The sequence below is a fragment of the Rhinopithecus bieti genome, unplaced genomic scaffold, assembly GCF_001698545.2.
Source record: "Rhinopithecus bieti isolate Rb0 unplaced genomic scaffold, ASM169854v2 scaffold_14937, whole genome shotgun sequence".
NCBI lineage: Eukaryota > Metazoa > Chordata > Mammalia > Primates > Cercopithecidae > Rhinopithecus > Rhinopithecus bieti.
In genome coordinates this window covers 1,431,745-1,458,221 of record NW_016808492.1, presented here as the reverse complement: position 1 = coordinate 1,458,221, position 26,477 = coordinate 1,431,745, and the positions used below count along the sequence as shown (strand labels likewise).

At 38.5% G+C, this 26,477-nt stretch overlaps 1 protein-coding gene across 2 annotated transcripts in view; it reads left to right on the top strand.

Annotated features, from left to right (window-relative positions):
- Window positions 1–13,391, top strand: part of GPR63 (G protein-coupled receptor 63) — a 46,914-nt gene extending 33,523 nt beyond the window's left edge. Inside the window, exon 2 of one of the 2 annotated variants that reach the window (XM_017886779.1) lies at window positions 7,632–13,391. In XM_017886779.1, coding sequence (XP_017742268.1) covers window positions 7,782–9,041 — 1,260 coding nt within the window. In that variant the 5' untranslated portion in view covers window positions 7,632–7,781 and the 3' untranslated portion in view covers window positions 9,042–13,391. The remainder of the gene's footprint in view (window positions 1–7,631) is intronic. The other variant, XM_017886780.1, reaches the window with a different exon arrangement.
- Window positions 13,392–26,477: the final 13,086 nt, after the last annotated feature.

Here is a 26,477-nt window from a genome sequence, read left to right as displayed (position 1 = left end):
TAGTTCCCACTGTTTTTATTTGAAATCTGTAACCACAGTGGAGGTGATTATTAACTTTCTGATTACTTTTTTCTGATATGTGTAGGATATTGTGTGAAAGGAAGGAGGCACAGGATACTAAATATATTGATATTATGCTTGATGGCCTAATTTGGTAAAATTATCCAGCATATGGATATATTCTAATAAAAGCAAAGTCACCAATCGTGGAAGTAGTCCGTGTAATCCACTTGTCACCAAGTAGCTGGCTAGTGTCTCCAGGAGATTATGTCATATTCAGTAAGTTTAGTTTTGGTCCCTGTGTTCCCACGTTGCGTGTTCAGTGGCTATAGCTAGATTGATCTGGGTGAGTGGAAGTCCATGTTGTTGAGCACATGTACAACCTCTGTCCCTTCTGCCATAGCTATGTTGTTCACGAACCCTTTAGGGAAGGACAGGAGTGACCAGAGAAAGAGGTTAGTTGATCTCAATAGAGTAGGTCATCTTGTCTGCCTGATTATCAAGCTCTTCTATTGAAAATTGCTATTTGGTGAGCATTTACATGACTAGCCAGTAAAACCATTAGCTACTGTCTAATTTTTCATCTGTGGCATGAATTCTTCAAAATGAACAAACAAGTATAGTATTCAAAATGTTGCCCACTGGGAGGTTTTCTCTGCTCTGCCCTTAAGGGCTTCCAACTGGGGCTGTAATGCTACAACTCTGCACAATAAATCAGGCCTAAATTTTTTTCTTCTTTAGTTAACTGGTCATGAGAAACTCCTCTCAGTGAGGTCACAGGTGAAGTTTAAAGAGAGGATCATTACAGCAAAAATAGGAGCTGTGGGAATCTCAGCCATTTGCTCATGTAACCGAACTGTACCCTGAGCACCTGCCAGGTCTGATTTCATACATACCCTTCTGCATAAGGCTGAAATGCTCCATGTAAACCCAACTGCATGGCTTCAGAAGGTCAGACAGCACCAAGTTTATGTGGAGCACTCATGTTCCATAGCTTTGTTCCAAAATACTAAAGATCTGGTCTGACCTTTAAGGGGCCTGCCAAATGCTATACAGAATCCCTGTGTGCCACAGACACTTAAAACACCAGTGAATCTTTTGGCTCAGTGGCAGAGCAGGTTGTTCATAGTAGCCTGGACCTATTGTGGAGCCTTCTCTTATTATTACTGATTACTCAAATATGGCAGCTTTTCAAGCTACTTGATCAGTAGGTCAGAATAACATACCCAAATGAGGTGTATGTTGCCTCCAGAGTCCAGAAAAGCCAACTAAATGCTGTGTCTCTGTATTAGTGGTAGGCAAGAGAGCTATCACTTCGAAAGGGATATCTTGGAATACTACTAAGATCCCTAGAAAATTTAAAAGATGTAGTCAGCATGTAATGGACAGCATGACATTCTATGTACAACCAAGGTCCCTGTGGACTAGATTATGATAGTATGCTGGAGACTTGACAGAGCCCTGACGTAGGATAGTAGGGTAAGCAAATGCTTCACGTAGTCTTTGCTAACACATATAGAGAAAACCAGAATTTGACAGATCAATAGCCGTATACCAGATGCCAGGAAATACATTGATGCGCTCCATCAGTAAAACCACATCTGGTACAGCATCTGCACTCTTCAAAACCCATCTGTTTTCTACAAAGTCAAAGAGGCAACTTGAATAGAGATATGGCAGAATTGATCACCTTCTTCTTCCAAGTCCTTGATGGTGACTCTAATCTTTGCAATCTCTGCAGGAATTAAATGTTGCTTTTGGTTTACTATTTTCACAGGTAGAAATAGATAGTTCTAGGGGTTTGCAGTTAACCTTTCCTACCATTATAGCCCTTGCTCCACAGATTAGAGAACCAGTGAGGGAATCTGCTGAGTTTGTCTGTTCTAATACTGCATTTCAAAACTGGTAGAATAACCATGGCGTGAGTTCTGGGATGAGTCGGAGTTGTACTGAGCCCAAACTTCATTAATCATGAGATTTCCATAAACTTCTGCTCTGAATAGAAGCAGTACCATAGAATATGATACTGACATGGTTGGGATGTTTGTCCCCTCCAAATCTTATGTTGAAATGTAATCCCCAATGTTGGAGGTTTGGACCTGGTGAGCTATTTGAGTCATGGGGTGGATCCCTCATGAAAGGCTTGATGCTGCCCTCCGAATAGTGAGTGAGTTTTTGCTCTGAGTTCACGCAAGATTTGGTTGTTTAAAAGGCTGTGGCACTAACCCCTCTTGCTCTCTTTTCCTGCTCTCGCCCTTCACCTTCTACCGTGATTGTAAGCCTCCTGAAACCTCTCCAGGAGCAGGTGCTGGCACCGTGCTTCTCACACACCCTGCAGAATTGTGAGCCAAAATAAACCTCTATTCCTTATAAATTATGCAGCCTCATCCTTTGGGGAAAAAGTGTATGTGTGTGTGTATGTGTATATATGTATATATAAATGCTAACAAATTTATAAGAAAAAGATAAACAACCCAGCTGAAAGATGAGCAAAGGACTTGAACAAAAACTTCACAAAAATATCCAAACAGCCAAAACAAAAAAAAATGGAGAATAAATATGTAAGTGAATTATTAATTTTAGGATTTCTAAAAGTTAAGAAAGGAAAATATTCTGTTGGCTGATCAGTAAGTATACTATTTACATAACTACTTTATTACACTACTGTAACTTAAAAGTTTCAAATAAAGATTTTGATAGTACAAAGGGAAAAGAAATAAATTGGGCAATGCTGTGACAGCTAAATCTACATCTGTACTTACAGGAAATCAGGAGTTAATATATATAATTGATAAACCAAAAAGTAATTTCTTCATGTTATTTAGATATATAAAGAATAAATATATGAAAAAACCTTTAATTAAGAATGACTATTACTAAAAACGGGAATGGGGTGGTGAAGGTTGGGACAGGGTTTGATGATCACCTTAAAACTTATCTAATTATTTTTAAAATGTGTGTATTTCATGAATATTAAAATGAGTAAACAAAAAATTGATCCCACAAAACAGTGCAAATGAATTTAGTTATCTAAATATTTATCGGACTGTGTGCAAATCATAGTGGTTGTAGGGAGCAATGGGATGAATAAAATCAATGGCTGCCTTCTAGAAGAATATAGCCTTTTCAGAGAATAAAACAAGTATTTAAAGCACTCCAAAGATCACTTGAGCTTGGGAGGTTGAGGCTGCTGTGAGCTGTGATTGTGCCACTGCACTCCAGCCTGGGTGATATACCCTGCTTAAAAAAAATAAAATAAAGCACTCCAGTGGCAGGTAAGACTAAGGAAAGAGAACCAAGAGAATACCGCAACCTCCACTGACCATTCTAGCTACTGAAGCCCTATAAATGTGACATTCTGGCACACTCCAAATATAAAACACTCCACTTATATCATTAACCTGATAACCCCAGCATTGTTTCTGTAGATGCAATAAGAGAGAATCATAAATCCAGTCACTTCTACCATTTGTGAGTTTTACAAATGTACATACATGTGGTGTGTTTGTATAAACATATGTGTATTATGTATGCATATATCGTGCACACATTCACACATAATTTAAAATTTTTCTCACTTGGAAGATTTGTTAAACATTTCCAACAAATGGCAAATAAAGACTAGTCTAGATTGGATTTAACATTAGGACTGCTGTGTAAATGTTACCAACCTAAGCTAATTGTCTGTTGATCTCATGCTACTACTGTCCTATTTCATTTGGAAATACAAATTTTAAGTATGAAACTTTTTACTTAGTCTTATATAAAATTCAAAGAAACTTCAAGTCACAGTGATATTTGATGAGAAATGCTTAGAGGAAAGAATATTTTAATGTAGTTACTGTGAGCATTCAAGAGCACTGCTTTGGTTATTATACTTCATAAGAAAAGGAAGAAGGCCAGGGAATATTTACATTCCAGTGAGCCAGGAGTGACGTGAATGAAGACCACTGTACAGATACTGAAGCAAAGGCATTATTAAGTCTGTTCATGCTATGTTCCTTAGTATTTTAAATTCAAGTTATTTCCCTTAATGTTTAACTACAAAAATGTCTTTGTTTAATCTCTTTGTTAAACTCTTTATTTCTTAGAGAAATTGACTATTTATATTTAATAGTCACTGAAAAGTTGAGTAGAGTCTCTGCTTATGGGCTGGTTTGACAGTGGGTGGGCTTCCATATGCAAGGTGACTGGGCACCAAGCTGGCATTCTACCATCAGATATTAGTATCTAGAGGTTTTTCCTCTGTGGCTATTTAGTTACAGTCTTTCAGTCTTCTGCATAGGCAATATGTTCCTGGCTTCTGGCAGTCTGAGAGCAGGATGAGGAAAGGAGCTACGTTCTCAAATTGAATATGCATTCACTCAGTTCCCCCGTTTTCAGCCTTGCACTGATATTTTCGAGTTTGGTGCTTGTCAGGTTCAGTTGTGCCACAGAGTTGGGCTACTGAAATGGAGATAGGTGCTTTCATATGATTGTTCAGAGAGGAGGAGAACTAGGTGTGGAGTGGGGTTCCAGTGTCTCCGATTTTCAGTCAGTTTTCCAGTTTTCAGCTCTACCTATACTCTCTGTGGTAACTGGCATCCAGAGATTCTCTGGGGATCTACAGGATTGTTTCAGTTTCTTCCAAGCATATTTCCCTGGAAGTATTGAGAATAAATTGTTCTCTGTTCTGCTTTCTTAAGTCAGTTACCACAACACCATTTGCTTTTTTTTTTTTTTGCCTTAAAACATTAAAAAACATCCTGGCTAACCAGGTGAACCCCCATCTTTACTAAAAATACAAAAAAAAAAAAATTAGCTGGGTGTGGTGGCGGGTGCCTGTAGTCCCAGCTACTCTGGAGGCTGAGGCAGGAGAATGGTGTGAAACTGGGAGGCGGAGCTTGCAGTGAGCTGAGATTGTGCCACTGCACTACAGCCTGGGCAACAGAGCGAGACTCCGTCTCAAAAAAAAATAAATAAAATGAATTAAAATTTTTTTAAATCTACTAATGTGTCTTTCATTTATACCTCTTGTCTTTTTGGTTTATATACTTTGTTTAAAAAAATCCCTTTACTGTCATTTCAGTGTGATTTTGGGGATGTGGACTGTGGTCAGTCTGCATTTTTAACCAGAAATTTAGAAGCCTTTTATTTGCTCACCATTTTTGTTTCAGTATCTGGCACATAGTAGGTTCTTAAACAGATATTTGATGAAATATTAAATGAATTGTTAGAAGTTTTTATAGTTGTGGGAGGCTTTTATGGTAGAACAATGTTATGACTATGCAAATATAACAAGTTAAAAGGCATCTTTTAAATTATGGTTTTACTTTGGTTTCATTCCATTTTTTGTTTTTGTTCCTTAACATGGTCAAGGAAATGAAATACTTTGAACAGTGTAGTAGTGCAGGATGGATATATGTTAGTTGACTTGGTCAAACACAATTTTAGCTGTCACATTAGGCTTAAGATACACAATTGTCTATTTATAATTTTTCTAGGGAAATTACCTCTACCTCTATAGAGGTAGACTTGTATTGAGATTAATTTATAATTACGCACAGCCTTTAGTCTTAATTATATGTATATTTAGGGTACTTCTTTAGAGGCTGATGGTGATTATGGTGTAAAATCTTCCAACTACCACTGCTGTCTTTCCACTGGCCCCTTTGTGGTTAATAAAGTTCAAGAGCAGCTGGCTTACTGTGGCATCATATCCAGGTATGTTTTGTATTACAAAGTGAATATGTGAGGATAGATAAAATCTAGTAAGGGCAAAGAAATTAAACTGTAGAAGTGAAAGTAAGTAGTAAAGTTGATATTTTGAAGGAGTAGATCAGGATTCTTCTTTTTTATAAAGGCAGCCCTGGACAAAAAAAATGGGATTGTAGAGCTATAGGTATGGTAGAGAGTCCCTGATTTGGCTACATTGCTGGATCTTGGATCTTAAAAATGTGATATTCCTGCCCATCATACACTGGTAAGTGAATGAATGAAATTTTGACAATGACCCTTAAAATCAATGACTAGGCTGGGTGCAGTGACTGATGCCTGTAATCCCAGCACTTTGGGAGGCTGAGGCAAGTGGATCGCCTGAGGTCGGGAGTTCGAGAACAGCCTGACCAACATGGAGAACCCCCATCTCTACTAAAAATACAAAGTTAGCTGGGCGTAGTGGCACATACCTGTAATCCCAGCTACTGGGGAGGCTGAGGCAGGAGAATCGCTTGAATGTGGGAGGCGGAGGTTATGGTGAGCCGAGATCGTACCGTTGCACTCCAGCCTGGGCAACAAGAGTGAAACTCTGTTTAAAAAAAAAAAAAAAAAAAAAAAAAAATTCAATGACTGATTCTAAGTCAAAATAATGAGTAAACTACAATTTGTTTTAAACTGCTGTACATTTATATTTTCCCAGTCTTTTAAGAGCTTATTAAAGGAATCTAGCCAGAAATTCAGAGACTTCTTTCTAACTATAAAGAGGTTACCTCTCCAGTAAAGACCTACATAAGGAAAAACCCATACCACAAAATGTGTAAGACAGCAGATTAAGAAAGTCCCTTACAGAAAACTCTAGAGCTACAGAAATCTGGTTAAGAAATTGGGGGTTAGGATAAGAGAAATGTGATAAGAAACTCTTTGGAGCAAGCTAACTAAATATCTTTGTAAGTTTTCTGGAGTAGATTCTTCATACCTGAATTTTTTTTAGTCATCTCTCCTTTAACATCTCTAACTTTGTTATTTGGTTGACACATTCTGATCAAGTTGCTAACACAAAATAAGATTGGTTATTTAGGGAGAAGAAAATAGAGAAGATAGATGTATACATATCAGAAAAGAAAGGATGAAAGTCAGTGGACTTGGGAGAGAAGAGAGACTATGAGAAACAAAGAGAGCTTTAGTAAAATAAAACTTCTGAAAATATTACCAAGACTTCTTACTTAGAATTTTTCTTCTCCTCTTGAGTAAATTCTCCAGTATGCTTGGTGGTAGAACTTCTGGAAAGAAATTAAAATGAATGAGTTTTAATTCAAAACTAAAATGAAAAAAATTGGTGAATTAATTGGATAAATACATAGAAAGCAAGCCAATAAAATGTTTCAGATCTTCATTGACAATTACCTAGTACCTACTTAATAAGGATGTTAGAACTAAAAATTGTTATGTGTGAAATAGGAAACCTGCTTTAGGTTTCTTTGTCGTCTGATTTTGTGCTAATGTAAAATTAGAGTAAGAACTTGTACCAAAGAACTATTAATTAAAAAAAATAGTGCTCTCAGGAGAACCAGGTAATAAAAATCTGTGTTAATAGTGACTATAGAAAAGCATGAAAATTAAAATTAACATTTAATTAAAATTAAAGCCACTGGAAATATTTTAAAAATTAACAGTAAAATTATAACTTTTGTCTTTGGGGCAGTAATACGTTTTGAGATTCCTTGCACTTTTGCTTTATATATGAATGTCATGAAATTTCCACCATGGTTGACGAAAGATAAAATAACAGAACAGTATTTTAGTGTTGACTACACTAAAATATTTTAAAGGGTCAAAAGCAAAACTGATCCTTCATGATGAAAGGCAGCCCTGGAGTTAAATGTTATTTACAAATCTCATTTTCATTTACTTTTGTGTTTTGGTTTTGTTTTCAGGCAAAAGGACTCTTGTGGAAGATGGAACTCATTGTCCATTTTCCAGAATGTATTTCCAAGCCCATCAATGGAACCTGATACTGCTGTTCTGTGTTGAAATGCTTGAAGAACACCTGCATCTCTGCTTGTATCTTCCATCCTACTGAAACCATGGTCTTCTCGGCAGTGTTGACTGCTTTCCATACCGGGACATCCAACACAACATTTGTAGTGTATGAAAACACCTACATGAATATTACACTCCCTCCACCATTCCAGCATCCTGACATCAGTCCATTGCTTAGATATAGTTTTGAAACCATGGCTCCCACTGGTTTGAGTTCCTTGACAGTGAATAGTACAGCTGTGCCCGCAACACCAGCAGCATTTAAGAGCCTAAACTTGCCTCTTCAGATTACCCTTTCTGCTATAATGATATTCATTCTGTTTGTGTCTTTTCTTGGGAACTTGGTTGTTTGCCTCATGGTTTACCAAAAAGCTGCCATGCGATCTGCAATTAACATCCTCCTTGCCAGCCTGGCTTTTGCAGACATGTTGCTTGCAGTGCTGAACATGCCCTTTGCCCTGGTAACTATCCTTACTACCCGATGGATTTTTGGAAAATTCTTCTGTAGGGTATCTGCTATGTTTTTCTGGTTATTTGTGATAGAAGGAGTAGCCATCCTGCTCATCATTAGCATAGATAGGTTCCTTATTATAGTCCAGAGGCAGGATAAGCTAAACCCATATAGAGCTAAGGTTCTGATTGCAGTTTCTTGGACAACTTCCTTTTGTGTAGCTTTTCCTTTAGCCGTAGGAAACCCTGACCTGCAGATACCTTCCCGAGCTCCCCAGTGTGTGTTTGGGTACACAACCAATCCAGGCTACCAGGCTTATGTGATTTTGATTTCTCTCATTTCTTTCTTCATACCCTTCCTGGTAATATTGTATTCATTTATGGGCATACTCAACACCCTTCGGCACAATGCCTTGAGGATCCATAGCTACCCTGAAGGTATATGCCTCAGACAGGCCAGCAAACTGGGTCTCATGAGTCTACAGAGACCTTTCCAGATGAACATTGACATGGGCTTTAAAACACGTGCCTTCACCACTATTTTGATTCTCTTTGCTGTCTTCATTGTCTGCTGGGCCCCGTTCACCACTTACAGCCTTGTGGCAACATTCAGTAAGCACTTTTACTATCAGCACAACTTTTTTGAGATTAGCACCTGGCTACTGTGGCTCTGCTACCTCAAGTCTGCATTGAATCCACTGATCTACTACTGGAGGATTAAGAAATTCCATGATGCTTGCCTGGACATGATGCCTAAGTCCTTCAAGTTTTTGCCGCAGCTCCCTGGTCACACAAGGCGACGGATACGTCCCAGTGCGGTCTATGTGTGTGGGGAACATCGGACGGTGGTGTGAATATTGGAACTGACTGACATTTTGGGTGATGCTTGTTCTTTATTGACATTGAAGTTTCTTTCTCATAGCCTCTCCACTTATACTTTATTGTTTTTTATAGACTTTGTGTATGTATGTGTGTGAGCAGTGTAAAGAAAGAATGGTAATTATGGTTCTGTTACCAGGAATAAACAATAGGAAAGTGATTACAAATATTACCTCCAGGGTTCAATAGAAATCCTCAATTTAGGGTGAGGAGATGTTTTTTTTAGTTTTTGGGTTTTTCCTTGATTGATTTTGTTTTCATAGTAGGAATCAGGATTGTGCTTTATTGAGCCTGCAGTTATATTGAATTGTAGGCATTTTATGTGCTGCTAAGGTATGCTTAGTTGAGTTTATCAAGACTTTTTTTTTTCTGGAAGACACTGCTGCTTTTTACCATCGCATTGGAGCCAAACATCTCAATCAATATGTATTTAGTTTTATTTTAAAAACTAACCCAAGAAGGTTAGTGACATTTTAAAGGTCATTACTATTTACTTTGGTGCACTTTAAGAGACAATGTACAAATTAATTCAGTCTTATTTTCAGAATTGTTTTATACATGATATGTGCTTTAGGAAACGTGCATTATCATTTATGGGAAGATAGTTTTAAAAAATGTTTTATCTGCATGTACAGTTGTAAAAGAGAGAACATAAAATGTAGAAATTTTTCTAAGCACAATAGCAACTCTTCAGAGCAATAGCACAAAATCAAGGAGACAGCATCCTTGCAAATTTAAAAGGTGAATGTAGTGAGGGGGATGGCAGGTGGCTGGTGCAGGCTGTGGTGATTCCTTTTACTCAAGGGTTTTTGTGGAGTATAGGGAGAAGGGGTTGACATTTATGGACCTACGTTTCCGGCACTGCATCATTTTATCCTCACAGGATGCTGTGAGGTAGGTATTATTGTTTTCATTCTTAGAGGTGAAGAAAGCAGGTCTCAGAGGGACTAAAATCCTGCCCAAGGTTAATGGTAGAGCTGGGATCCAAAAATCTGTCAGAATCCTGAGGCTGTGCTGTTCCAGTGTGCCACACAGACAGTTCATTCAGTTTAGATGTCTCATAGTCAAGAGGGAACTCTATGCATCCTTTAATGTTTTAGACTATAACATTCTTTTTAAAAATTAGCCTTTATTTTCTTACTACCGAAAGAACTATCAAGGCATTACAGAAACACTGGAAAATAGAAAAGAAAAAATAAAATCACTTATAACCACTTTTTGCTTTTTGGAGACAGAGTCTCGCTTTGCCACCCAGGCTGGAGTGCAGTGGTGTGATCATGGCTCATTGTAGCCTCAACCTTGCAGGCTCGGGTAATCCTCCTGTCTCAGCCTCCTGAATAGCTGGAACCACACACACACACACACACACACGTGTGTGCCACCACACCCAGCTAATTTTTTGTATTTTCTTTTGTAAAGACAAGGTGTCACCATGTTACCCAGGCTGGTCTCAGACTCCTGAGCTCAAACGATCTGCCTGCCTTGGCCTCCCAAAATGTTGGGATTACAGGCGTGAGCCACCACACCTGATTTACAACCACTGTTTAATGTGAGACTTAAAAATCTTAGATAAATAAGGCTATGAAGGAAATCCAGTGATTTTTTTGTTTTGTTTTTGATTTGCAAAACAAGTGACTAACAATTATTGAGAAATTAAAGAGCTGTGTGTAGGTCTTGAGCCTGCGGGTATGGGGGTTTCTAGTTGTCCACCTGTGTTAGTTCTAAGTGTTCTGGGCAAAACAGTATTGTTGCCCCAATGCTTGTCCTAGCAGAGCTGGAGTTTGTGAATGTACTCAGATGTGTGTCTCCTACAAAGAAGGGAAAATGAACCCTGGTCTGAGCCTAGAACAAGTTTTAATAGGGCATGTCTGACATTTCAAATTATTTTTCTCTTGCTGACAGTCTGCTCCTAGGTGCATCTAGGACCTTGGTCAGCTTCTCTGTTACCAATGGCTCACTTTATAAAACAGCCCACAGAGATAAGGGCTGAAAGTATAGGGCTACATCATTGATTAATTAAGTAAGTTAACTGTGGACTTATAGCATCTTTTCAGGATGTTAGTGCTTTGTGAGCCAGTGGAAAAAATAAGCTTCTATTTCTTCATTTGTAAAACCAGAGAGTTGGATTAGATGAATCTCTAATGTCCTGTCCAACTCAAATGTGCTTTCCTCCATACTAGGGTATAGATTTTTGAAGAGCCAAGCTGACTTCAGCATCACCTCACTCTTTGGTCTCTAGTATTACTTCTTTACATTTTACTTCATTAGCTATTTCTTAATATTAAATATCTGAAGAGCTTGTGGCACTGTATCCGGAGTTTAGGGCATTGAAAGGTTGATGACATCATGAAAGACCTGGGAAACCCTGCTGTTAAGGAAATTGTACCGGTGTTGGAACTCATTGTCCGGTTAAAGAGCTCTTTGGGGACTCAAGCATATTATTCAACATGTTTTTGGGATTATCTTCAAATGATAGTCACCTACCTCTTTCATTTCTAATTTTTATTCACAAGTAAAATTGTTTTTGTCCATAGGGATTTTATAGGACATAAGCACTATAGTAGATACTAGTAGCATGTTGTATTTTGCTTTCCATTTTCAATATAAACTAGATTTCAAGCAGATATCGATAAGGACTTTTTTTTATTAGACTTTCTCTGAGGAAAGTCAGCATGATCTGTATTCATCTTACATATTGGTAGGTCATGAAGACTCCTTTTTGGCTGGAGTTGAAACTGAGCTTTGTTTTCTTTGTTCCTGTTTTATGGGCAGTCTTTAGGTACTTTCATGCTACTTAATAGGCAGTGCCTCATTTGGTGAGAGTTCTGGAGTGCCTGCCGAGACGCTCCCTGTTTGTGAACAAAGATTATGAAGGGGTCTTTGTGAGAATTCAGCAACAACACTGAACAGCAGTTTTTTTTACACTGGATTATCTTGATCTGATGAGAGTTTACAAATCATTTTGAACATTTTTATTATGTATACATTTTGAAAGCTTTAAAAATAAGTACTACGGAGCACCTTTGAGAAATGTAGGAGCAAAATCATTTGTTGCCTATTCCCCCGTATTTTCTTGAGGCAGGGAAAGATACCACTACTAATTCTCAGTGCTGACAGGCATAATCCGAAATGGTTTTTTGTTTGCCTGTTCTTCCTTCTGGCTAGTAAGAAGCATGACCACAAACGAAATATTTGTGGTCAAAAGAAAGATGCAAGAGAAATTCCAAGTAGTATGAAGTAATGTTATTTAAACTTTTAATACGTGTTTAAGCATTCCCAAGGGAGCTTGTTAGCAGTACAGATTCTTGGGCCCCCAGAGGGTCTGTGGTTGAGCCCAGGAATGTGCATTTTTATTTTATTGAGCACTCTGCCTGACTCTGACTCAGGTAGTCCCTGGGAAACACTTCAGGAAACATTCCTGTAGAAAATATATCTATTAAATATTGTCTGGTTTATCCCACAATGTTTGTTTTGCGTTGCAAGCCGTTATCTTCTAGGCATGGGTAATCCACATTGAGAGGAAAATCCACACAACATTGTGCCTAATTGGCTGCCACCTGTGTTTGTGCTGGATCTTGCCAGTGTTAGCTTTATTTTCTTTCAACTGGCAAAATACCGATAAAGCATATAGCTTCACAGTAGAGCAAACAGGGTGACTAAATTGAAAGTCATGACTGTCAGCAGTCTAATTATGCTAATATTTTATTTTCTTCTAGAGAGGTGTCTTTATTGTATGTAATTCCCTGAAGAAATGTAAAGGTTTATCTAATTCCTATTGCTCTGCCAGTTGTGTTCGACGGAAGCATTGAAGTAAAATAAAAATAACCTTTTTAATCTCTGTATTTCTGTTGCCCACAAAGATATTTAAATTTTTTCTTGATCTTTGTTTTTGTTTATGTGAAAATATTTATGTATGTATCATTTCTGTATATATCACGGAAAAGTTTTCACTTGCTTGACATTTTATTCTACAATGATTTTTAGTTTAAAGAATGGCTACATTCAGATTTATTTTCACAACTATAGTCCTGCTAAACTGCCTTCATTGAAAACTCAGTTTTTATAATAAAAAATGTCAAAGCACAAGTTTGTTATTGGAGGTAAATTATAAGTTTCTCAGATATCTATTGGTACTAGACCTTTGTGATTAAAATTAATTTATTTTACAATAGTAACTGACCTATATGGAGAAAAAGAAACACCTTGAATTATGGGTTCTAATATTTAAATATCAAAAAATCAAAAAATATGGTTATTTGTGCATATTCTTATCACAACCAAGAAAAGAGCTCCTGATAAGAAAATAAATAAATATTTAACATTTCTAAAGTGGAGTTTTTTTTTTTTTAAAAAGGACTACTGCATCTCATTTAGAAAAGTTTATCATGAATAATAATTTCTGTTAAAAGCTGAATTTAGCTTCAAATTTTGCTTATTTTCAAATTAGACCTCAAGACCTGTGTGCATATAACTGTATTCTAGTTTTAGAAGTTCTCAGAGTAGTTTCAAGATGATATGACAAAAAAACTAGTAGTATAGTCAACAATTGTTAGTAGAGTTATAAAACTGTTAAACACCTTTAAGAAATTCTGTCTAGTAAAGTGATGAAAATTTTACTGCTGAATTATTTGAAATTAGATTGTCAGTTTGGCAAAGCAATGATAATGTCTGCTTCTATTTTGATGAAATGATTTCATACTGCATTTCCATTTCTGAAAGCAAAGGCCTTTCTGTACTTATAAATCCATAGGAAACATCATTTATTTGTATATAAGAGTTTCAGTTTTGTGCCAGTTAAACATGAGGGTTTTAAGTCACAAAAGAAGGTTGATTTACAAAAGCAGGTTGTTATTGAATCTACATTTGATGTTTCCTTCTGACACAAAAAGGTAAGAAAGATACAGCAAAATAGATATTAAAGCAACATGTTGAATTAAAAAGAATAGTCACATCTACTATGAGACTAATGAACCCCACTCAATTCATCCATAATAAAGAGAACCCTTATAGAGCAATTTCTGCCTTCACTATCAAGGTGCAGTCAATTAGATTTAATATAAAAAAGAAAAAAAAAGTAAGTTTCATGGCTGTATCAGTCAAGATTTAAGCAGAGAAGCAGAACCAGTAGGAGAGATTAAGATTTATTGCAAAGAATTAGCTTATATGATTGTAGGGCTGGCTAGGCAGGTCCGAAATATGAAAGGCAGGCTTTCAGAAAGGGAAGACTGGAACTCTCAGGCACAGGCTGAAGGTGCTGTCCACAGATGGAGTTTCTTCCTTAGGGAAACCTCAGCTCTAATCTTTGGGCCTTTCAACTGCTTGAATCAGTCCCATCCAGATTATTAATCTCCTTCAGTTAGTGTGGACTGATTATAGACTTTAATCACATCTACAAAATACTTAACAGCAACACCTAGATTAGTATTTGATGGAATAACTGGGAACTATAGCTTAGCTAAATTAACTCATCAGAAGACCATCACAATGGAGATCTCCACATTTAAAGTACTGTCTGAAATAAAATCCTTCTATGATGCTGGAGGTGGTGGTCCAAAAATACAGCCACATAAATCTGTGTTGCATAAGTGGGAGTTTAATAATAAAATGACCAAGTTAAACTTGTTGCAGAGGTTGGGATACACATTCTGACTACATTATGTTTAATATGCGTAATCATAGGGCACCATATTTTGCTCTGATATTTACTTGATTTTGAAACTTCCTTAAAAGGGAGTAATAATTGATCAGATGATTATGTAAACCAGTATCCTTTCTATATAAGTTCTCATTTTCTGTGGTACTTATCAAAGGCGATACTTTTAAGGAATTTAAAAGCATTTGTAGTTATTCTAAGCATGAAAGTACAATAATAGTACCAATAATAACAGATGCCATATTTTGGCCTCTAATTGTGGTTAAATACACCTTCAATCTATTTAATGCACAGTATTTCCCCCTTTCTAGCTGAGGTAACTGTTCCCAAGAAGTTAAGTATATTTTTCAGGAATAGCTAGGATTCACATCTAGGCCACCTTCCCCTATTATTCTCTGATAACTGAACCAATCCCCTCGTGAGTGGAGCTTACTAAATGTCATACTGAATGAGTATTACTCTTAATGCATCAGAAAATCAGCAGCAAAATCTGTATTGCAAGATGGGGATATTAATGCTAAACTGAGACTGGTTTAGTCTTGGTTTTAAGTCATGAACTGTATTTGGATAAGTCATAAATAAGACTATTAGGCTGACTGGGGCCCTTAGAGCCTGGGACACACCATCTGTAATGTCATAGAACATTCACAGAACCTGCTGACTGCAGCAGAAATATTGGAGCACCCAACTAATTTCCTCAGATCACATGGATCCCAGAACTCCTTTTGAATAGACTATCACCCTGGTGCATAATTGGGGTTCCATTATGTACTAATTTGTCTGAAGTACTGGGAGTTATCTGTAGTAGCCAAGAATGAGGGAAGGGAGCTGGAGGTGATGAAGATCTGGCAAGGCTGGGTGGGGCCTAAATGTTGGAGGAGGCAGTGTGAGACTTTCCTGATCACTGCTCTCCCCTGTACCCTACCCTTGCTGGAGCCACCTGCCTAGGTGTTCTGGGGACGGAAAACCCAAAGAATAAAGAAGAACTGCCAAGGACTCCAGCACTTCCACAGAGGAAAACTCCTGTGAAAGAGCTCACCCTAAGAAGTGGTGATTTCCTTCACCACACTGAGCCCCTTGAGCCAGTAAGGCAGTGTTTTGCTTACTGCTGCATCCCCAGTGTTGAGTCAGAGCTGGGCTGTGGTATGCACTCAATTAATATTGTTAGTAGAAATTTTTTTTTTTTTTTTTTTAAACAATGACTGAAGAGAAAACCAGTGTTCAGAAGAGATCAGTGTTTGGGGATCAGAATGATATTGGCATCTTCATATATAAACTGACTCAGTGGAACTTCTCTGCATGTCATTAAATGTCTATCTTTGGCTGGGTGTGGTGGCTAACACCTGTAATCCCTGCAATTGGGAGGCTGAGGCAGGCAGATTTCTTGAGCCCAGGAGTTCGAGACCAGCCTGGCCAACATGGCGAAACCCTGTCTCTACTAAAATACAAAAATTAGCTGGGCATGGTGGCACATGCCTGTAATCCCAACTACTTGGGAGGCTGAAACCTGAGAATCGCTTGAACCCAGGAGGCAGAGGTTGCAGTGAGCTGAGATCGCACCACTGCACTCCAGCTTGGGCGACTGAGCAAGACTCTGTCCAAAAAAAAAAAAAAAAAAAAAAACCTATCTGTTATATATATATATAAATACAGTAACACCCATCAGCTTGGAATGTAGGATAAGTAGGCACTGGTTTGTATATAGTTTATCTAAGGTTGATTAAACCAATTAATAATATAAATTGTTACTGGAGCATATTTAACTCTCAAAGATTAATCAGATAGTACTGAGCACAAAGTTGGGCCCTTTGGGTCCCCACACCAGTTTTGAAATTCTTGCTGTGTCACCAAAATTTCAACATGTTGTAAAATGGCAGTATTTTAAGATACCCTTAAACTCATGATTGTTATAAGAATTAGAATTGCTTAATCGATTGAGTAATTTGTATAAAAAACTGTCCCAAAAAACTGTGGTACTGTAATTTGTTAGATGTATTTGAAAATAATGAGACAGAATATTGTTAAATTATGTAATTTATCATCTGTTTTGTGACAGAACCTCCATTAGAGGTTTTTGAATACATTATGCCCTAGTAAGCAGACAAGGAACTAGTTCTGGGGCAATTAAATGACTGGACCAAATTTTTGCAGCAATTAGGAGACAGAGTTGGGATTCAAACCAGACTCCCCAACTCCCAACTTTAGAGCTCTTTCCCACTTCATTTGAGTCAGTGAGATTTTACTGTCAGAAAGGAAAGGGCTGAATAGTGAGGTTGCAAACTTTGGAAAAACCTGCTCTCAAGTAAGAAGAGGCCAGACAAATGATTCTGGAAAATATCTTTATCAAATAGGTACGTTTTTATTAGTAGAAGCAATAATAATGGAACTTTTATAGTATTTTAAATAAGATAACATTTTTTCAGGAGTTCATCTACGCTGTCTGGACTTAAACTTCTGAGGGGACCTAAGCTGACCTTCCATAGCCCACCTGCTCTGGTAAGTATTGCTATCACTTTTGCTGGACTTAAACTGGAAGAACTCTTTGTTCATGGATGTTGGGACTCCTTGGGAAGCTGTCAGCCAGAGATACCTTTCTGTACTTACCACCTCTCTGTGGACTTATTAGCAAGGTAACTGCAAATGGCACAGAAGACATTTCTCTCTGACAGGAGAGAAAAAAAGATTTTTCTTACACAGTTTCCCCAAAGGTAATCTCAAAAGCTATGATTAACCTAGAAGGCAAGACATCACTGTATGTGAATCTATGTGAAGGCTGCTGTTGCCAAGCAGTGGGTTCTATTTGATTTCTCCTGAGGGCAAAAGCCTTCTCATGAAAACAAATCTACAATAAAACAAGAGGCATACTGAAGGGAAATATAAAAATGTAATCTAACAGAGATGTGATGCCAGCCACCTCTTCCCACCTCCCTAACCCAAGACTTCTTATATAGATATAGATCTTTATTTCTATCCCCACCTTTCTCCTTTAATTACACTTTCTTTCCTACTGGATGCTAAGCTCCCTGAGGGCCGGGCACTAGGCTTGTTCATGGTTTCCCCAGCATCTACCATGGTGGCTCACAGAGAGCAGTACCCTCTCAAAGTCTGGAAGTGGACCTTTTGATAATAGAATCTTGCTGATAAAAACTAGAATGGACTTTTCCAAGCCAAATAAGTTTTAGCTAGCAAGAACTGAGATCAACACCCATGTCTTCAGTCTCTGGTGACTCACCTACTATTCTAACCTGCTTCCTGGACTTAAGAGAGAAAGTAATCTGGGGGTTTTCTTATACCATCTAGGCAAGTTTGGGGATTAATGTGTAGAGTGAATAAGATTGCTAATTTGTACTTGCTAAATCCGGCAGCCCTGAATTCTGAACCATATATATATATTTTTTTGACCCTATGATTTCCAATTCATGTCATGCCGGAGGTCCTCCATTGCATCTTGTGGTCTCAACTAAATATGCTTGGGCTCAGGCTCTTCATGGGGTAGAGGGAGAACATGACTTATGATGCAGCTGAAGAGTGCACATACAGATGGACTGATAACACCAGCATGTAAGGTGTGTTTCTGTGACTGTTTTGGGTAATCAGAATGAATGATGATGGGGATATGCACAAGTCATATTCCATGACCACCTCTGTCATGGAGATTTGGGTTGGGAAAAGTTTTCTGTTGTTGGAATTAGATATACATATGTCGAATGCCATTTTGAACACTTGCAACAGATCTTCAGAGTTTAAATCACTTTCACCACAGTTTTGGCAGGACCGTGAACACATTTTTTTAGTTGTTCTTCCTGATGGGAGCTATAAATAGCTTTGTGAAAGGATATAATTATCCCAAAGTAGAAGCTAAAGATAAAAAATCTGCTTGAGATTTTTTAAGGAACATTGAATAGTTATTATTATGTAACATTTATTAAGTATGCTCACTGTGTTCATTGTCTTTGCCAGGAAGAAACTGGGAATAAAAAGTCAATCCAAGATGTGACACGTATAAATAGACTAAAAGGTACATACTTTAACGTGGTGCCAGAACAAACAGTTGGCTTAATAAAAAAAGAAAATTTAGAAGAACAAAAAGGCAGCCAAATCAGTCTACTATTGTATAGAAGTGAGGAAAACTTAAATTTAGTAACAAATCTTTAAAACACTGACCATTTAAAACAAAGATGGATAGTCTGTAAAAACAGGAAACATTGGCTGGGTGCAGTGGCTCATGCCTGTAATCCTAGCATTTTGGGAGGCCGAGGTGGGCGGATTGCCTGAGCTCAGGAGTTCCAGACCAGCCTGGGCAGCACAGTGAAACTCCGTCTCTACTAAAATACAAAAAATTAGCCTGGCGTGGTGGCATGTGCCTATAGTCCCAGCTACTTGGGAGGCTGAGGCAGAAGAATTGCTCGAACCCGGGAGACAGAGGTTGCAGTGAGCCAAGATTGGCCACTGCACTCCAGCCTGGGTGACAGAGTGAGACCGTCTCCAAAACAAAACAAAACAAAACAAAACCAGGAAACATTATGGTATGTGCATGGGGTGGGAGTGGGTAGCACTGTGTTTTTGGCAGCTAGCTCAGACTTTTACATATAAAAGGTGTTTGCTTAATGAAGAAGTTCTAAAATATGTAAATGCTAAATAAAGGTTCAATGTTGGTTGAAGCGAGGTAAGTGTTACAAATAATGATTTTTGGTTGTCAGTTCCTGGTTAAGACTTTTATTGCTGTTTAAGCCCATAGAAAGTCCACAACCAAATAATTACATTAATGGAAGTCATTTATTTGATGCCTGCTAGGTGATGCAAATACTTTATCTTTAAATGTATAATCGCCAGTCCTTATAATGACTCTGGGAGGTAGATATTATTCTATTTTATGAATCTTTAAAGCTTCAAGTGGTTAATTGAATTTTAAGAGGCTACAGGACTCATAAAGTGGGGTACTGTTACCAAAACACCAGGGGTTCCTTCTAAGTCCTGCTGCTCACTATGGAGAAAGCCCGTCACTGAGACGAGTATTACCAGGGAAGAAGGCTTCTAGTGTTGCAGCCAAGAATGGGAGATCAATCTCAAATCTGTCTCTGCAAGTGACTAAAATTAGGGGTTTATATAGCAGGGAAGAAATGGAACTCGACGTGGGAAAACAGGAATTAGAGAAGGGGGTAAGGAAGAGGAGTTGGTTAACAGGCAGCAAGTGGTTGGTTAGGCGATCATGACAGGTGTTGGGTCTGATGTCTCGTTGTCCAAATGCAGTGATAGATTGGAAAATTTCAGTTTCTTGACACTGTCTGGGAGGCCTGATGGTTGGTTTCCTGAGAAAGGAACTCAGATAAGACAATGCAAGTTTCTCAAGTTTTAAGACTACAAGGGTCAATTTCTAGTTTTTTTCAAAAGAAATCATAAACATCAGTTCTATGGGACAGTTGGGCTGGTTTCAGAACAAAAATTTAAACCTGTGTCTGTACAGACACTGAAACTCAGGTGCTTTTTACATTGTAATACTGCAAATCCAGCCTCTTACCTGTACTTTTTTGTTTCCTTCACTTTATTCTTCCTCATTCCTGAAGGATTTTCCTTTAGAATTTGATGGTCCCAATCAACCTAGCTTGGGCCTCATGACTCATCCTGTTGCCTCTGGCCCTGCTCAGCTTGTCCTCAACTCCTCCATGATCGGCTGGCTCTAAGCTTGTGATTTGTCTACATTATTCATCACTTCTTCATCTCAGTATATACCAGGTTCAGCATTACTAAACCCCACTCAGCGCTGATAATTTGCAGCAGTGCCACCCCACAATTTCTGACACAGGTAAAACATACATAACCACATTGTGGCCTAAAGTAAAATGTTTCTCATTTGCAAGCAAGAGACACAGGAAATGAATTCAAGATCCCTATTAAGCATTATTGGCTCTTGTATCTTCAGAGAAGGTCTGAGTGTAGGGCAGAAATCTAGGCAGGCCAGGCAGGCATGCAGCTTCTGGAGGCCAGGGCAATAGAAGACTTTTGAGATCTAGATAATAGAAACAATGGTAGTTTCTTTGTGCTAGGTTATACCTGGGAAAATTTTCAGACATGGTGACCATCAGAAAGGCAGAAAAGATTTAGGTAGTGAGTAGTGACTCAGGCTGGTGAAGTTCCTACTCAGGTCTTTATTAACTGAAAGCCAAATACCTCCTTTCTCAGGAATGCTAGCTTGACCATGGGATCTCAGGAGATCTGGAGGCCCGTGGCTCTGGTCATGAAGCCCTGATTCGCAGAAGCAGAGTCTCATGGAAATTTGACCCTTTCTGTAGCCTGGGTGCTTATCTGGGTGCTTTCAATGTAATTCCCAAAGTAGCTGACAGTACTATGGATGTTAGAAGGGTTAGGAGTAACCCTAGAGTAAAAACAGCAGTTCCTTCCTCTTTTGGAAAGGAAACCATTATCCAGGTTTACTCAAGGGTATACTCAGCAATCACGCAGATGACAAAAATTAAAATCTGGGACATGGGATATGGTGAGGGCTAGTAAGTGAACCATCAAAACACTGTCACTGTGGGACAGGTTATAATATAGCTATTCAAATGCTGTCTTGATCTAGTTTGGGGGCCCTGGTTAGAGGCTGGCCAGTTGCCCTTCTTGAGCAGCTGATTAAGTCCATACCCACAAACACCTTCCCTATCAAGCTTTTAAGACCTCAGGAAGTTAATGCGGTGCAGAGCTGGCTTAAAGGTAGGGGCTGAAGTTACCTGGTTTTACATAGTTCTTTTATGCCTTCAAATCTCTCTCTATTATCATTTGAAGAAAACAGACTTTTGCTGCCCTCACATCTCCTCTGCCCTTGTTCCATACCATGTGCTCTGATTGTCTTCATGCTCTGCATGACTTGCTCACTGGCATCCTGGCTAAAGTCTTATGGCTTAATATCTTGTGAATGACTTCCTCCACTGACTCTGACTTTTGGGGCTATTTTTCTAGCAGTTAGTTTTGCTTCCTTCTTAAAGGAATTAAAATTCTTTCTCTAGCCATGCTTCCTCAGGCTGCCTGGGTAATCACTGGTCCAAACATTATTCTAGGTGTATTACCGTGACCCCACAAAGGTGACAGGAAAATCAATCTGTGTATTCATTAAAATAGTGATAGCTTTTGTGACAATAAACCCCTCAAATCAATAGCTTAATATAAGAATAGTTGATTTCATTTTCATATAACAATCCAATTCAAATGTCCCCTGTTGGTTCCGAGCAGTCACCCAGGAATCCAGAATGATGGAAGCTCTAATATCTTCAGCATGCAGATTCCAATGTATTCCAATATACATACAGCTGTATCACAATATACAGCCAGTGATAAAAAAGATACCATGCCTGGATACCTGGAAGATTTTTATGGGCCAAACTTGAAAATGGCTTCCATCACTTTCACAGATATTCCCGTGGATAGAAGTTGGTTATGTGGATACACCTTCCTGCAGTAGAGGCAGAAATACGGTCTAGCTTGTGTGCCCCAGATGAAAAGGAAATGAATTTTGGTGAAAACAAAGTCATTTCTGCATAGTAGAGCCAACAGTGGCCACTTGTTTGTGGCTACAGCATCCCAAAGAGAGAAAACCTTCACCTGAGACTGTGGGTTTCCCTCACTGTTTGATAGTAGCCCAGGAGAGTTAGTCCGTGTATAGCTCCAGCTTCCATTTTCAGACCCATGCCAGAAAGATTTCCTCTGACACAGTCTGAGTCCTCACTTCCTTATGGCATTGATGAGCTCTGTATCCCAGGCTGTGAAATTTGTGGATGAGGCAGAATGACTGACAGTCTTGATATCCTGGCCGAGAAGAGAGACAAACAGATGAACAATCCCACACTCGTGACTAAACAGACTTTCCCCAGATCAGCATGAGGATTTCTCACAGTATTTCAGGCCATGTTAGGTCATTCCAGCCTGGCACCAATGCCTTCACACCCATCTGCCACCTCTCCCGGGGCATCAGCTAATGCATTGCTGTATCTTGAAGTTCTGGTTGCTGGCACAGGTTTCATTCAGGGTCAATGAGAACCAGAGTGTTTGACACCAGGAAGGCTTTCGAGACACGTCTATGATTTATTACTGTAGGCCACAAAGTTAACTGTCTGTGTATAGAAGGTCAACTGACTAGCCAGCCATATCTTCTCATTGGCGGAGGGCTGGACATAAACTATGTGAGTGGAGGAAGAATGCTGCTGCACAATCAGTGGGCACATTTACAGTTACATCCCAGGGAAAGAAGCTACTTTTGTAAATATTCACCTCTGTCTATTCAAGGTGCCCTTTATCTGATGATTTGTAAATGCTGTAGTCTGCTTTAGTAAGTGCAACTGCTAGTTTTCTTCTTCTCTTTCTAGCTTATTCTTTTCTTCTTGTCTTCTTCCCTCTTCTAACTATTCCAATAAGACAATGAACACTGGGTGCTCATAGAATCCAGGTGGGCTGGACACAGTCCCATAGAATAGTAGTTGGAGAAAATCCTGTCCTCTGGGTCCTGGTGCATAGGCCCAGCTACTTTGTTTAAGTCTGAGTAAATACCACTGATTACCACTGATGGATGTACACTAGGATAGGGCTTATGGCTCAGAAATGTTTGGGTGGAGGATCACATGGAACTGGTACTGGAGGTCAACTGTGATAAACAGGCATCCATATAAAAGTGCACCTGAAACATCCTATGTGTCTCATGGCCCTCACTCATAAATGAGATTTTCCCATCTTTTGAGCTCATTTCTTAATTTTTCAATTTATGATTTCATTTTACTTCCAGGATCTGATGCTTGGCTCTAAATTTGTTGTATTTTCTTGACTATAATTCAAATTACGCCTCTGGAATCATGGCTGCAAGTTTCCTGGGATGATATTTCACCTGGCCCAAGATTTCCTCCAGATTCCTGTACACCACCCAGACCTTAATCTGCAGTTCTTCTGAGGCTCCCTTGCCCCGGCTGGAGTGCAATGGTGCAATCAAAGCTCACTGCAGCCTCAAACTCTGGGCTTAAGCCATCTTCCCACCTCACCTTCCCAAGTAAGTAGCTAGGACTACAGCCACATGCCCCCATGCCCAGCTATATATATTTTATTTTTTGTAGAAACGGGTTCTTGCTATGTTGTCCATACTGGTCTCAAACTCCTGCCCTCAAGTGATTCTCCTGCCTTAGCCTCCCAAAGTGCTGAGATTGCAGGTGTGAGCCACTGTGCTTGGCTGAGAAGTCAGATTCTAATACTATTTTAATTTGCTTTTCACTCAGTAACAATTCCATTCAGTATTGCTTTACAATATTACATAAAATGCTGTGATGAACATCCCTGAACATATTTACTCACACTTGTGGGTTTTGTTGGTTTCGTTTGTTTGTTTGAGATAAATTCCAAGGGGTTGAATTGTGAGGTTCAGAAGGCAGTCAATCATTTTTGAAATTTTGGACTTATTGTCAAATTGCTGTTTAGAAAAGTTGTATGAGTTTATATTCACTGTAGCAAATGCCTATGTCCTAATTGAAGACTGAACTCCAGAATTAGTTTTTAATTTTTATTTTGGTAAATGAGAAATGGAATGTATTTCAAAATGCTTTTCTTTTATTGTTAGTAGACCAAGCAATATTTCATGTTTACTTCCTTTTTCTATTTCTCGTGAACTACTTTTCCCATTTTTCTGTCAGGGCATTTGTCGTTTCCTTGATAATTTGTGGGAGTTTTCCTAACATACACCAGATGTAACCTTAGCATTGGTTTCTCTATGCTCTGGCCATTGGCATTGCTTTCAGTTCTTTAAACATATCACACCCACTGGCCTTCATGTCTTCATATGTTATTAGTAAAAAATTTATCTTTAAGCAGTTTGACTTAACCAGGTAGCAACTAGCATGTCAGGAAATTGCCATAAGCCGAGAAGAATTCTGATGTGCCTTGACCCTTCCCTTAACAGAGATACAAATGATCACAAGTTTCTAGCGAAGCTTTATGGGTCAGTGCAGAGTGAGAAGAATTCAGTGAAATTCTGGTACAAATGTTATTTTACTTATCTAATTTAAGTCATAAATTTGGATTTAGTAGAGTTCCTCTCTCTTCTTCAGGTCTTAAACATTCCTCAGGGTGGTCTTCTGTAAACTTCCGCACCCCCACTTGTCAATGGTAAATCCTTGCTATCTATTCTGAAAGCATAGCACTGTATATACTTCCCTTTTCATAACACTCTTCACAGTTAGAATTTCTTTTTATTGCTTGCCTTCTGCAACAGTGTAAACACTCTTAGGGTAAAGACATGCCACCGTTGTTCACTGTTGTTTGACCAAAGCCACAATTTCTTCTTTCTCTTTGCTAATGGAAATTTGTTCAGATACTCATCCCTGAATATTCATCCCTGAATATCTCAGAAGAGGCCATCCTCACACCCCACTCTAACAGTAGTTTGATTGATCTAAATTTTCCTTTTTTTTTTTTTTTGCCAATGAGTTTATCATGATTAGGAGTGTGATACAGTTTGAACTGATGAAGCACAAGGAAAGATTTCCTGAAAGCATTTCCTTCATCTCCTGGGGTAGCTTCCAAAAAGGAGGTTGTTCATATTCTGGACATGGAGATGTATCTCAGAACTCTGCCTCTTTTTCCTTCGGAATGAGGATGAAATCAATGCACAGGTGTCACTCCTAAAATCCACATCATGACTGACTTCTGGTTATGTGTACCAATAAATGTCCTTATTTAAGCCAGTTTGAATCAGATTTTCTATTACTTTAGCAAAGTGCACCATATGTAATATTATATATCTAATCAGTCCCTACACTGAACAAATACTTACTGAACTGAATCAAAAATTATTTCTCATGTATGATGCATGTGTCTTCCTTAGTTTAGCTTTCATCCCTTACATTTTTGTTTTGTTTAATTATAAGATAATAAATATTTATTTTCAAAAGTCAAAGCATTATAGAAATACAACAGAGAACTTTAATTTCTACTTTCTTCTTTCTAATTATACTTTCCTGAGGTAGCTAATACTAACCTTTGGCTAGATGTACCTGTGTATATTCCTCTGGGCTCACAGAGATTTATGAACTTCTATTGTGTTTAGTTTTGTTTTCTTGTTTATTCATTTTACAAAAATCGGGTCATGGTGTATATATTGTTGTACAATGTCTTTGTTTTGTTTTCAAATTAATAGATCATGGCTGTTTTTATAGGTTGGTCTACCTGGATACAACTCATTCTTCTTAATAACTATATACCATAGCTGATTTCTTTACATTTCTTCTGTGGTTAAATGTTTCTCACAGATTTTTTCTTCTTGGGGCATAAGAAGAAAATAGTAGATAGCCTGCAAAACATGACTTAACCTCATCTCTACCAAAAAACAAAAGCGAAAACAAACAAACAAACAAAAAACACGAAAATTAGCCGGGCGTGCTGTGGTGGCACATGCTTGTAGTCCCAGCTACTTGGGAGGGTGAGGTGGGAGGATTGCTTGAACCCAGGAGGCAGAGGTTGCAGTGAGCTGAGATTGCGCCAGTGTACTTCAGCCTGGGTGACAGAGCAAGACCTTGTGGAAGAAAACAAGAAGAGGAAGAAGAAGAAGGAGAAGAAGAAGAAAGAGGGAGAGGGAGAAGAGTGGTTGACGAAGTGGCTTAGGTGTGGGAAGGATGTGTTAAGGCATCTAGCTTACCAGTTTGAGCTTTCTTTCTTTCTTTCTTTCTTTCTTTCTTTCTTTCTTTCTTTCTTTCTTTCTTTCTTTCTTTCTTTCTTTCTTTCTTTCTTTCTTTCT